We start from the raw sequence: 13806 nt of genomic DNA, 5'->3' as shown, positions 1-13806 counted from the left end.
TAGGGAACAGTTGTACTGTCCAGAGTGTGACGCGTGTTTACTTCTCTCTGCTCGTGATGGGGAGGGCATGAAGTCATTGAACGCTTCTCTATTATAACATTAGCCACATGTTCATCCCTGACATCTCCATGGATTTCAGAAGTCAGTAAACTGTGCAGACAAACACAACGTACGCTTGAACCTTCACTTGCTTACAGCTGGTGGCTGCAACTGCAACACTGGTATTGGGGGGGGAGCGGAGGGGGGTGAGGAGCCTCTTCCCCTCCTTTAGCACCTCTGGGATTTCCACCTGTGACTGGAAGGAAGGATCATACGCTCACCGAGGTTGCCCTGAAGCCCTGCAGAAGCATGTGGTTGGTGTGCCGCTGCATGGTGCTGTAGCTGAAACAATTACTTGCTTCCTAATTACACTACAGCACTGCACTATATAAAATCAGTGAGGTGGAACAAGATTGAAGTTCTCATTTCTATAAAATTCCTTCGTATTAAAGATAAGTTAATATTGCTTCAGCAACGTAGTGGAATAATTTACTGTCACTCTTTCAGAAAAAAATCTGTTGAAATGAGTGGTCTTTGGAAAACACATTTGTGGCTTTGGAATGACAACGAAGGTTGAATTCCTTAGGTCCGTAGATGTGTTTTACAGACAGAGAACAAGAATACTGTAATTTTGTACTGAAACTTGTGAATCCAAAATCTGTATCTGACATTCACCTGATTCTGTCAGCTGAACATCTTAAGATGCCTTTCTGTTGTCTCCATTTGTTCCAAGAGGCAATACAGGCCCTAAGTCTTAGCTCCCCTACACAGGCATTTTGGTTATAATTTTAAGGACAATTGTCCTTCTCAAATCAAACTTCGTCACTTCTTTGATTTTTCCAGACATAATTTCACAAGACACAGTGTGGTGCTTCAGTTCCTTAGATATATTTTCATTTGTTCCTTTTTGTAAAGTTGCAGGTGCTATCATAAAATGGCAAAGGTAATGTATCAAGACAATCCTCCTTGTCTGGCTGCTCCAAGCTGTACATTATTTTACCAGTCCTGCCATTCACGTGCTCTTGTCATAGATATTTAAACTTAAAATTACCAGCTATTTGAGCTATTGTTATTACATGTTTAAAATAGAATTCTTGGTGGGAAATTCCTTCTGTTTGACAAGAGTAGTAAAATTGTCTCTGATTTCAGTTCTGTGTGGCTGATCACTCCAGATGTAATCAGTATTTATCTTAGCCAGCAAGTCTCTTATGGATACAACCATGTCTTCCAAAAGGCCTTTTTCTGTGACAGTTAGAGGGAGCTGCTAAGTGGATTGCCATTTGTTAGTGGCTGTTTCTCTTTTGGTTTTGTTTGTTTGTTTAAGACAAAACAAAGAAAACCTCTTGAGAGTGAAGTGTCTTGTGCATGTCTTTGTGAGTTTCAGACCTATACTGGAAGCTCCTCTGCAATGGAGGAGTCAGTTTGATGTTAAAGCTCATTCTCCCAGCAGTTAATTTTTAAGTAGCTGTCGTGGTTTAACCCCAGCCAGCAACTAAGCACCACGCAGCCGCTCGCTCACTCCCCCCCAGTGGGATGGGGGAGAGAATCAGAAAGGTAAAAGGGAGGAAACTCCTGGGTTGAGATAAGAACAGTTTAATAATTGAAGTAAAATAAATAAGAACTGTTAAATAGGCAAAGCAAAAACCGTGCACGCAAACAAAGCAAAACAAGGAATTCATTCACTACTTCCCATCGGCAGGCAGGTGTTCAGCCATCCCCAGGAAAGCAGGGCTCCATCACGCGTAACGGTTACTTGGGAAGACAAACGCCATCACGCCCAATGTCCCCCCTTCCTTCTTCTTCCCCCAGCTTATATATACTGAGCATGAGGTCATATGGTATGGAATAGCCCTTGGGCCAGTCTGGGTCTGTGCTGTCCTGGTTGTGCCCCCTCCCAGCTTCTTGTGCCCCCGGCAGAGCAGGGGAAGCTGAAAAGTCCTTTACCACTGTGAGCGCCACTTAGCACCTATTTAGAGACAGCTTAGCACTACTTAGCAAGAACCAAAGCATCAGTGTATCATCGACATTGTTCTCATCCTAAACCCAAAACACAGCCCCATACCGGCTACCAAGACGAAAACTAACTCTATCCCAGCTGAAACCAGGACAGTAGCTGGGGTTTTTTGACGTGGCTCTCAGAGTTTGATATTTAGTTTAGACCAGCAGTCTTGAATTCATCTGACAGAGGAGAATCTAACACTTGTTTTGTGAAGAGTCAATTTTCAGTTCATCTTTCTTAACTATTCATCATTAGGACAGAGATCTAGCAAACCAGTTTTAATTCTGGTATTTTTTGTCCTTTCATCTCGTTTCAGATTACTTCTCAAAACAAGGTGAATATCTGTTTTATGATGCAGTAGGTCTCCAGGCTAACGGACCACTAGGTGAAATAGTAAGCCATTGCTTTGGCATGAATAACCCTAGATTTTTTTTTCATTGGCGTTGCAGATTTTTCCAGTTCTCTCTCCTTTTAGGCGGTTCTTGCACATAAGGTCCCACTGTGTTTTGGAGCCGTGAAAGGTAACAGCACAGTGTAGGCCTGTAGAGAGTAGGCGGAGATGGAAAGTGCTGGGCAGTGCAGGACTATACAAGACAAGTTGATTCCTCATTGTGGAGCTACTGTGGACAGTACAAACCCCAAAGTTAGCAACTTCATACCTTCATGGTAGCGTCATCCTGGAGAAATATAAGCAGGGATCATTGTTGGAGAAGATGGATCTTCATCTAACCTTATTTCTTCATCTAGCAATTGTTTTTTTTTTTTTCCTTGATCTAGCAGTTCCTTTAATCTGCTTCTGTGACTGTTCTGTGGGAAGACATCTTGGGCAAAGAGGGCTTTCAGTGTTAGGGGAATGTTTGAAACGTGTTCTCCTTGTTTGCAGAAACGGTGGAAGGAGCTCTCCAAGGAGGACCAAGCACCAAGTTCTGAGCAGTCTCCTCCACACCCAACCAAAATAACCACAGAGAAGTACAATGGGAACAGCATAGGCCTGGAGAATAGAGATCAAATGGAGAAAATAAATACTGACCTGTCCCCTAAAGTTCAAGATATCACAGATGGAAACATTGAAAGGTAGGCAAAATGAGGAAACCGCTTAGAAGACAGATAGATATGCTCTCTTGAGAGGCTGAATTATTGTGTGCTTTTCTTATGGTAAGAAGAAACCTTCAAGATCTTTCTTCAGTAGAGGGAAAGGACAGGTGGTATTTGACTGTCTGGTTTAATTTTTTTTTTAAATACAACTTCAATTATTCATTGTAATAAACCCTTATTGTTTAAAGGTCAATAGAAAAAAAACAAATGTCTCTAGATGAAGCAGCTTGAAAGCCTTCTCCTACAGACTGTGAACTCCGTTGTGCAGTGTCAATTAGGTCCTAAAAGTGCCCAAAATAATTCAATAGTGATTCTTAAATACAAAACTAACTTCTGTTTGGAAAAATATATGATACTTCAGAAGCACAAAGTTTTTATCACCTACCGCTTTCTATATGATGATTGCAGTTGTATCATTGAAGCCATATGTTACCCTCCGTCCGTGTTACGTCTGCCACTGTGAACAGATTTCTGTGGTTTAGCTGTGGCATGTGAATTTGTCTTTCAAGTTTCTCTGCCTCACCAGCAGTAGTGCCTCGGCTGTGAGCTGCCGTATTGGGAATTACCATCCGAATTGCGGTGCCTTGGGGCGCCTGTGTCACTCGGGCCTGCCCAGGTGCGGGGGGTGGGGATCCGTAGCCAGAGACCCAGAAGCCAGGCTGGCTTCTGCCCAGCCCTGCGGTGCGCAGGAGGAGGCAGCCTCTGTCCCAAAGGGCTGCGCTCCCAGGCGAGAGGCAGCAGTTCCATGTAGGTAGGCTGGAATTCTGAAATGCGGGATGGCTTACTGAATGCCCCGATGAGTTTATCTTTCCATGTCTTTATGAGTGTTTTGAGAGAGAATGGCAGCGATTCTGTAGGTGTTTGAAGGAGCCCCTCACAAGCGGGGGGGCGGGCACAGGTGTGAGCGGTGTTTGTGTGCTAGGACTTGAACAATCAAAGCGGGTTTTTTTTGTATCAGAGTTAATGCTTTCTTAGAGATTGTGAGGATGCTTTTGGAGACAAGAATTGCAAGGCGGCCCTGATAATGTAACAACACACAACTGATTTTTAGCCTGTGTCCTTGATCAAGATTTGATTTACAGCCTGAGTAGTATTAAGCTGGATGCAGACATGAGTAGATAAGGATCAGTGTATCAGTGACGCTGGTGTGAACTCTGCAGTGGAGGCACGTGCTTAAATACTGTGAATGTTTGCACGTAGTACCTGACATTGCATATAAACGCAGCTTCCATGCGAAAAATCTCAGCCACCGAATAGGGTGAAAGACTAAGCTCAGATAACTAAGCTAATTCTGTTCCCTGTTGAACACGTAGGTCGAGCACCACTTCCATCTTGACATATGTCATTTACTTACTTCATGGAGCTTCACTGACCTGAAACTGTCCACGTCAAGATTGTTAAAACAGAGTAAAGATTGCTTGGTCTAGATTTTATATACTGTTGCCATATGCTACTGGTGGGTTGGTTAACTACTGGGAGTGTGTTGGGAGGAGGTTTGTTTTAATATTTTAATAGCCTTTTTTCCTGTTCTACAATTTCAGATTTTCCTTTTTTTTTTTTCTCTTTAAGTACTGTCCGAAAACGACTGCGAGAGGATAGAAAAGCTAACACAGCACAGAAGCTGCAGCAGATGAAGCAGAAGCTAAATGAGACTGAAAGAAAAAGAAAAAGGTGGTTATATTGGAAACCTATTCTCACTAAGATTGGGTTTGGTACACTGATTTTAGTTGGCGCTTATTCTTGCTGGAAAATGTATTTTCAAGAACATTCCATATAAGTAAACAGTAAGCCTGTCTGCTCCAGCAGCTAGTTTTGCTGCAAGTTAATGACTAGGGGTGTGACTTAAAGCAGTAAATTCCTTACACCTGGAATGGGTACAGACCGTTACGTACAATAGAGAAGTGACGTAAACTTGATCCCATGTCAACATCTCAGGACTTTCCACTGCAGGTACTTACAAAAATGAACTGCCGCCCCCCAACAGAGTTGATGTTTTTTTGTTTATATGAGCAGGTACAAACTTGCTGCAACTGTTTATACACTTTTTAAAATGGTGTTCTACTGGATCTTAAGCAAACCCTGAACCGCAGAGGTTTAGCTACTGAAGGCTGTCTGGATTTAAATTTACATGCCTGACATAAGCAATAAACAGTGTTGTATCATTTACATTATTAATGCAAAGAAGTTATCCTTAAATGTGTGTAATGTGTAATGTACTAGTGACATGAACATAAACATTTTATATTCTTATGACCTAGGATAAATATATTTTATAATTGCATATTTAATCTTTTTGTAGTTTACTGTACTTTTAAAAGCTCAGTTTGTACAAATTTCTGACCAAAAAGAATTTGATTTTGAAACTAAATGTAATTATAATTTGTGCATGAAAATAATAGTGCAACCATTCCCCATATTTTGACTCTAAAATTTATGATATGAGCAGCTAGGGGTCTGATGAAGCACTTACCAATTTCTACTCTGTTACTTTGCATTCCTTATTTATTTTTTTGTAGTTTTCATTATTTAAGTAAGGCTTGGAAATTTGATTTTTTTTTTTTAAGGCTTTTGAGAACTTAGCCCCCACTGAAAAAGCATACTGTTGATTCATGTATTCAGACTTCAACTACTGTTTGAAGGCCAACATTGTTAAAGTTCTGACATTCCATTAAATGTGAAACATAACATTTTGTGTGTCTATAGATTTTAATTGCTAGAAAGAATCAAATTCATTCATCAGCAATAGGTGTAGAAAGCACATCAAAGGAAACTATAGTTGGACTTGACTTCCAAGGGTGGTTGTAATAGAAAACAAATGTTGGTAGTATTCTCCCGTACCCAGTACCTTCAGCTGTGCGAGCCACTTCCATTAAGTTCACAAAGTCTAGAATTGCTGTTCAGGTTCCCCAGCACTGTATTAAAGAGGCATGACTTCAAACACTTAACAACTAATATGTTGGGAATACCTATGCTACAATCACTTTAAAATTATTGAGCACTCCCTTTCCGTTAGTTGGACGATAACACTTTCTAAATAGTAATTCAAGACAAATCACTTTCTGTCCTTTAAATTCTCTGAATACAGAGATCATATGTGGCTGCATGTAGCTTGCTGTCTTTCAAGTTGAGACCTAATAATTTGTAGTATTGGACTGCACTTTGAAACCTGGATTTTATTTATTCAAGCATTGCCTTGTTGGGTGACTTCAGAGAAGTCGTGTTTTTTCCCTCCATTTTTCTAGCTTTGTTGTTTTCTGTTGGGTATGGGGTTTGGGGGGGGGGTGTGTTTCTTTTTTTCCTTTTTTTTCTTTTTTTTTTGTTTGTTTTTTTTTCCGCCACCCTTCCTTTTTTCCTTTTGTAAAGCACTTCTTGGATTTACTGCTAAAAAATACTAAAATAGCTAGATAAGTACTTTGCTCCTTACCCAAAGGAATTAACTTGAAAGGTGTCCAGTACATTCAAGCGTAGTAGTGACATACCAGGCATGGGGCCCAAATAGCCTGACATTTACTGTGCTAAGCTAAGCTAAGTTTACTCTTTGAAATTCTCATTTCACAATAGCTAATACTATTTTGGACTACGCTGTTTATATAGTAAACAAATGCTTAAGGGTCCAGATAAGGAAAACAAGCGTAGTTTCTTAGAGCATACAGTTCGGAATTTGGGTAATTTTGTGTCCGTAAGAGAAGATAATTTGACCTGTGGCATAACTGACCAACTATGCAGCTCTAATACCGAAATGGCTTACCGACTGCTGTGACACGGTATAGGCAGGCAGCTTACGTATTTTAAGACATTTCATAATTGTTACAACCACAGTAACTCTTTTAGCCAACGAGAGGCTTGGCAAAAGATTCTTTTTTTCTTTAAATTGGGAAGACAGGTTTTCCAGTATCAGCTATAACCGATAGTAGGTGTAAATGTATGTGCCTTATAAAAGATACTTTGGTTATGGCAAAACACATAGAATGTAATTAAATGCTTTTATTATAACAGAAATATTCCAGATTTTATTCTAAATACTTAAAAGCAGCTAAGGAAAAAGTGCAGGCAAAACCTTTGCTGAAATCATACTGTCATTTATCGCCTCTCTGTTTGCATGAGAAGGGTTTCCTGGGCCACCAGTATTACAGACACTGAGCTCTGTCTTGTCAAGTTGTCACTTGAATTTTTCCCTGATTCCATCTGCTAAATCCTGGCTTTTTTGTTCTCTTGATCCTGAGCAGGCATTCCTCTTCTCTGGGGGGGGCAGGGCAGGCCGGGAGGGGGCCATCTCGCATCATCTCACGCTCTGTTCCCTTCTTGATGCAATAAAGCAGGACTTGCACATTCAGCGGTTGATCTGTAAAACATTTGGTTTGGTTACATGATTGTCAGTATCTTGAGAGTCTTGACTGTTAATAATTTAAGGACCGCAAACCAATACAAGTCTTGGACAAAATTCTTTTGTGCAGTGAATTGTCCATGACAGTATGGGCGTGGAAGGGAAATTAAACATTCAATCCCTTAGTACATTCCAGGAGACAGTTTGGATAAAACTCTTCTTTCTGGTCCGTCAGTAATCCTTAAAAAGCAAAATCTGGGGGAGGCTTGTTTGCGGTAAAGAAAACTGAGCCCTTGTGGTACTTGGTTATTCTGTAGGATTTAAACTTGCAGCAGTTTTGCACAACTTGGATGTTAAATAGGAACAAATAGGGGCCAAAATGAAGAACTGTCCGTCCCGGTGCCCTCTATGGCAGGAAATGCTTAAAGAAAGAGTAAAAATGAAGGATGTGCCTCCTGACCCCTCTCCTGCCTCCCCCCACCCCAATTCCTGGCAGGCTGCTGGCTGGTCCCGTGCTGCTTCTAAAATGCTGTTGCACTCGAGTCAAAGCGTTACTGCGTTGGGTTTTTCCCTCTGCTCTGGAAATGCGTCAGTCAAAATACTTGATGCATAGCGGACTTCTTTGCATTTGATTAAACAATGTTTGACTCTCAGATGAACACTTCTGTACAAATCATGCATGTTTTTATAAAAAAAAAAATCACTAACAAACACGTGGACCTCCCTTGCAAGGGCTTTGCAAATTTGGAGTTAGTCCTTTTGGCTTTCTGTTTCTGTTCCTGGTGCAGGGACAGTCCACTGAGAGTGACGGTACATCTGTAATTTTCTTGAAATGTATTAAGTAAAATAATTGGATTCGGTGATTTCAAAAAAAATTGCAGGTTTCTTTTATGGAAGTAAGATGTTGCAAGTGAAACTTAGCTTATTCTGTTAAACCTTGAGTAAAATGGTTTACTGACATCAGTTTCTATCCCACTGAAAAGGGAAGAGGTGTAAACGTGTATGCACGTCTGTGTGACTGGATTGTGCAGGCGATTAAAAAGCCTGGCTAGCTTTAAGTTTAACGAATGTTAACCAAATTACTTAGTTTGCTGTTTGGCATTGTAGTTAAACCTGAGCCACTTGAGGACTGCACAAGAAACTAAATTAACGATGACAAAGAGGAAGTCTTCTGCATGGCCGAGTGGCTTAAGTCAGAGGATGAGATTTGCAAAGTTGACGTAACACACAGTAGTCTTCCTGGGCTTTTTTGTTTTCCCCCAGAGTTTTAGGTCAGTCTTTCATTTTTTTTATGTACGAAAAATAAATGTGTTCAAAATTGCATCTCTGTCTGAGTCTTTATTTAAATTGGAAGGATAAGTACTTGAAAGAATTTCTTAAATGTGTCTTAACTGCTCAAAGAAAGCTGCTTTATGAATCAGTGTAGTGCTTGCAGAACTTAGAAGCGTTTCACTTGCAGTAGCTTGGATATTTGGTGCTGTAAACACCAAGGTCTTTTTCTGTGTTCCTTGGAGTAGGGCCTTACCTTCCCTCAGAACAAAACGTCCAGTCTTGGGATGTCTTCCTCGCTACAAGAAGCGCTTATTTCCATGCCGCCGCGCCAGGGTTGGCCCAGAGAGCCACGAGCGGTGATGTTAGTGTTGCGAGGTGCAGCCTTCTCTGGCCCCGCTAAGGCCCGAGAAGACTTCTGCGGTGCTTGGGCTTAAACGCACGAGCGCGTGCTTTGCTGGCCTGAGACCTCTACGCGAAGCTCTCCAGCAAGCACGGGCCTTATACTGTAATGTGGAAATACCTGCTGGAACAGCAACGGCTTTCCAGGAGCGCTCGCTGCAGGCAAACAGTAGTCGGTAGTTGCTCCAGGGAATGCAGGAGAAGCTGTTTGGTGTTTATAGTGAGTTGCAAACCCGCTGTCTGTTCTTATTTCTTTTTTTTTTTTTTTTTTTTCCATACTGTGTACTGAATCGGTGACTTTCTTCTGCATTGTATGTCGCAGGCCGAGACTGACTGACACCTAAGCCTTCAAGACTTGCGAATATTCTGCAGCTATAAACTGCAAATTATTGCCATGCAAAGCGAGACATGAACCCCTCTTCGGGAACAAAAAGTGAGGTCTGTTAAGTACCAAGAAGACCTCAGTTATCTGTTTACAGCGTAAACTGCATCGAGGGGATGAAGACCACCAGCAGCGTGCTACTTTGCAAAACAAAATAATTTGCCATCTTGTGTTTTTATAATGCCTGTATTAATGTAGAAAGATGTAAAAGAAATAAATTAGGAAATATTTTGTTTTGTACTGCCATTCTTACTGTATTTTTATACTTTTTGGCAGCATTAAATATTTTTTTAAATTGACAATATGCTGTTGTGTGCACGTTATGTTAGGGAGAAACTGTTAAGAGCCTGTTTTGCGGAGAAAGACATGTTTCACCTTAAGGTTTCCTGATACCCTGTCTTAACTGGAAAATGGCAAAACGATTAGAATGTGCTTTATGCAAATACTTTCATTAATGCTAAGTATTGTAGTTTGAGCGAGGAGGAACTCTTGCAGATTTCTTTTGTACTACACCACTAAGAATATTATTTTATTAATCTGACCGAGTTGGTTTGGTAATCCTTCTGCCGTTGGCTATAAAATACGCACAAAATGCTCGGAGTCACTTTGTGAAGGGAAAGTGTTTTGTTGCTGATGCTTTAACGGGAGGAAACACCGGGAAACGCGGCGTCTGGCTACCCACAGCCATAGATAATGAATGGGTGCCGAGGGCCAGGTGCAAAGCGCACAAAGTGAAAGGTGTCTTTAATTAAATGGGTTTTGGATTGTGTCATCGCAGTGTCTGGTATGACTAATATCTTACTTCACGTCTGCCATCTCCTGTCGGCGTTCCCCCTGACAAGGTCTGACCGGCTGGACTGGAAAGGGGTAAACTGGAATGAAACTGGAGTGCTGCTGGTGGGCTCAGCGGGGGTGCCAGCCCTGCACCTTCTGTAGCGGCGCTGGTCTAAATTCTGCACTTGCCGCCATCCTCTGACGGTTGCAGATAAACCTTAATTCACCAAAAAGCTATATTCAATATGACTGTCTAAACTAGTACGTGGCGGGGTTTTATATGTAATTTGTGCTTTGCATATTTTTGCAATGGGTTTTTGTACAAATCGTACAGTTGCAGAAAGCAAAGCATGGAAGGGGGGGAAATCTAGGCCAGCTAAGGGTATTTTTGCTAAAACAAGCAGCGACCTGAAATCTTCACAGAACTTGGTTTCGAGACTCATTCATGAAAGCAAGTATGTTCAGAGTCGTGCTTCGCTTGAACGTGAAGCTGAATCTGGGGAGTACTTAATGCCGTTACTTGAGCTGAATACATGCTTGACACCACCTTGAAATAGTCTAAATCACCAGAGTCTGGTTTGTCTAAATATTTTAATTTCTTTAGATCATTAGTATTGTTCCTGGCCTCCGTTGGAGGAGCAGACAACATCACAACTCGATTCCGCTTTCATTTTCAAGTCGGTGCAGGTGTGAGGCCAGGAGTGTTTAAAAGGAGAGGTGGAGGTCTGGCCAAAACCCCTGCAGTAAACCCCGGTGCTGCATCCCGGAGCGGAGCCTGGTCATGGTCCTCGATGCGCCTTTGGGTACGGCCTTCAGCTCTTCTCGCCTGTGACCTTCCGCTGTGACTTACGTTTTCGTTATTTTTCTCCTCTTTGAATTGCGAGTAAGCATAAGGTGTAGGACTACTGGAAACATGCACATGCTTCGTTATTTTACCTGCTGCTATCACAGATAACTGTCAAATACGCAACTAATTTGTTTTCTCCTGCGGGGTGTAGAGGGGCCGAGCGTACTTCGGCTCTCATCGCACAGTGGACTCCTCTAATCAAAATGCTGATCTCCTTGCTCTTGCAGTTTTTTAAACGACTTCCCTCTACTAAGCTGCTGGACTAGATGTGATGTCAGGCCAACGTGATGAACCGGCGAAGGGGATAAAGGGAGAACAGTCCCAAAACCAGAGCTTTGTCAGGTTTTGTCGAGGGCTGCCCCGTGCCCGCAGAAGCCGTGGCTCGCTGGCCCAGCAACTTCCGACACGTGCGCGTGGTTTGTTATTTCTACGCAAGGCCGCGGTTCTTGACTGCTGCTGGGAAAACGTATTTAAAAAGGTGAAGGAAGGGGAGAGGCTGAGGGGAAGGACAACGGAGCGTCTAATTGCAGCCTTAAAAGCAGTGGGGCTAGCAGAACAATAGACGTGCAGATTTTCAAACGGAACAGCTGTGAGTTACTGGCTGACATTTTTGTTTCCGTCTTGAAAAGAAACGTTGCAGAGGTACTTGTTTTTATTTTTGCTAGCCATCTTACAGCAAGGACAAAAGGGCTGCCTTGTCCCGCAGCCAGGCGCTGGGGCGCCGAGGGGCGGGTGGGCAGTTTGGCCCTGTGCCCCGGGGCGGGCGTGGGAGCGCTGGGCCAGAGGAAGCAGGAGGAGCTCAGGGCGAGGGCTCCCGGGGCAACCCAGCAGCGGCCACCTCCTCCTCCTGGGAAAGACCTGGAAGAGCCAGAACCTTTTCCACAGGGAACAGGAAGGCCTCGAGGGTTTCTCCTTCAGGAACTACTCACGGTACCGCATGCTCCCCTTTTTCCTTCTCCTCGAGGTTTTACTCTGCTGCGCCTCTTGAGGAGGTACTTCGCCCCTGTGGCTCACTGAAGAAAAATCTTGCGGGGCCCATGACCCCACCTCCATCGCTTTTGCCTGGTCCTTTGCCTCAGTACTTCGTTTGTCATCTTGCTAGATACACGCCTCGTAGTAGCTTTCTAAAAGCTACAAGGAATCCTGTAGTGCTTAACAACACTCAGCCCTGTCATTTTTCTCCTCCGCTCCTAGGTGGGTCTTGCTGGTCGCAAGCATAAAAGCATGAAGAAGCGATCGTCCTCAGCAAGTCTTTCAAGGCGGTCACTCTAGTTGGCGTCTATTTTAGCATAGGTTGTAAGTTCAGAATCGCCATACACGGGTCAGCGTGCAGGACTGGAATTTACATAGCTACATATACGTGCCTGTCGCCTTCTAGTAGTTTCTCCACTGTTGCCCCCCTCTCGGTTACGTTGTTTGAACTCGCTGCTCTTCAAACACCTCCCGCTCTCCCGAGTTTGGGACAGCGCAGGCTTCTCTCCCCCGCCTCGCCGGAGCGTCCCTCACGCAGGGCCCGCGTCCTGCCCTTTTCTGCCCGCGGCACGAGCTCCGCGGGTATCGCACTTGAGGAACCCCAGAGGAATCGCCACCGGTTTTGAAAGCTCGCTGCTGCTTCCCAACATTTTTCTTGTACTTACCATGCTGCTCCATGCTAAGTTTCTGATGAAAGAAATACGCTCAGTTGCTTTTCTCTTCTGGCTTACAGCACCTGAGGAATAGCTTCGGTGTATTTTTATGTCTGTAAAACATGTTTCTATCTCACAACTTACTCTATTAATCAGTTTTTAAACTCCAAGAAACTCCTTGCAATTGTGTCGTTTCGAAAATGTGGCAAAGACGAAGCCTGAAAGCAGCAGTCTCAGCTCTGGCGCGAGGGTTTCGGGTTTGTGCTTAGTAGTTGGAGTTGCAACATCAGATAGCAGATACCACAGTTCAGATCCTGATTTTTATTTTTTAAACGATGAGCACTGCTCTGGGGAATCTTACCATTTTTTGTGCCACAGGCCTTATTATTTTTCACTGTATGTTAAAAAAAAAAAAAACAAAAGTCTGGCCTGTCTGGAATAAGTAGCTTATAACCCGAGAGTTAGAGCAGACGCTTCTGCACCACAGCGGCGAGCGGCGCGCTGCTCCTTCCCGATTTGGGGAGAGCGCTCTAGAAGCATTTTTACCCCCGTGAATCTTGGATAAAGGTAATTAAGTCAGGGTCTCTGGCCGGTTAAAACCGCCAGTCCGACAAACAAAGGTAGCACTGCCCCACGTGCAAACTCCCCGCAGGAGGACGCAGTAGTTTAACAAACCCTTGTTCCGAGGCTCTGCGCGCTCCGGAGGGAGAGACCGCAGCCTAACGGCGTAGCCCAGAAATCGGACAAACTCGGGAGATGAGAAGGCCGATGCAATTTTGAGCATGGAGTTCATCATAATTTTAGAGAGAGCGTGGAAAATTTTAGAAGAGCTCCAAGTGATAAAATCCTAAGAATTTTAAGCCTTTTAACTCTTGCAAATATTAGATTTCATGCCTCATACTTCTTGTGAATAGCTGAAGAGAGACGCCAGTAGTGGAAAACTGCCCATGCATAAAGGTCAGTCAGCCCAATGAATGAGAGCAGAGAAGACGACCAACAAATCTTAATATAATTTTGTATTTTCCATTGCCTGCCTTTCTCACCAATTTA

The 13806-nt window shown here is 43.2% G+C and overlaps 1 protein-coding gene across 4 annotated transcripts in view; it reads left to right on the top strand.

The window, feature by feature from the left end:
- Positions 1-9812, top strand: part of PTPN2 (protein tyrosine phosphatase non-receptor type 2) — a 34389-nt gene extending 24577 nt beyond the window's left edge. For 3 of the 4 annotated variants that reach the window (XM_082318262.1, XM_082318260.1, XM_082318263.1), the window contains 2 exons: positions 2922-3112; positions 4703-7177. In XM_082318262.1, coding sequence (XP_082174388.1) covers positions 2922-3112; positions 4703-4910 — 399 coding nt within the window. In that variant the 3' untranslated portion in view covers positions 4911-7177. Of the gene's footprint in view, positions 1-2921; positions 3113-4702; positions 7178-9450 lie in introns of those variants that run through there. The other variant, XM_082318261.1, reaches the window with a different exon arrangement.
- Positions 9813-13806: the final 3994 nt, after the last annotated feature.

The sequence above is a fragment of the Platalea leucorodia genome (genome assembly GCF_965183815.1).
Source record: "Platalea leucorodia genome assembly, chromosome: 1".
Taxonomy (NCBI): Eukaryota; Metazoa; Chordata; class Aves; order Pelecaniformes; family Threskiornithidae; genus Platalea; species Platalea leucorodia.
The sequence above is the reverse complement of the archived record's forward strand: the minus strand, read 5'-3'. Positions and strand labels throughout refer to the sequence as shown.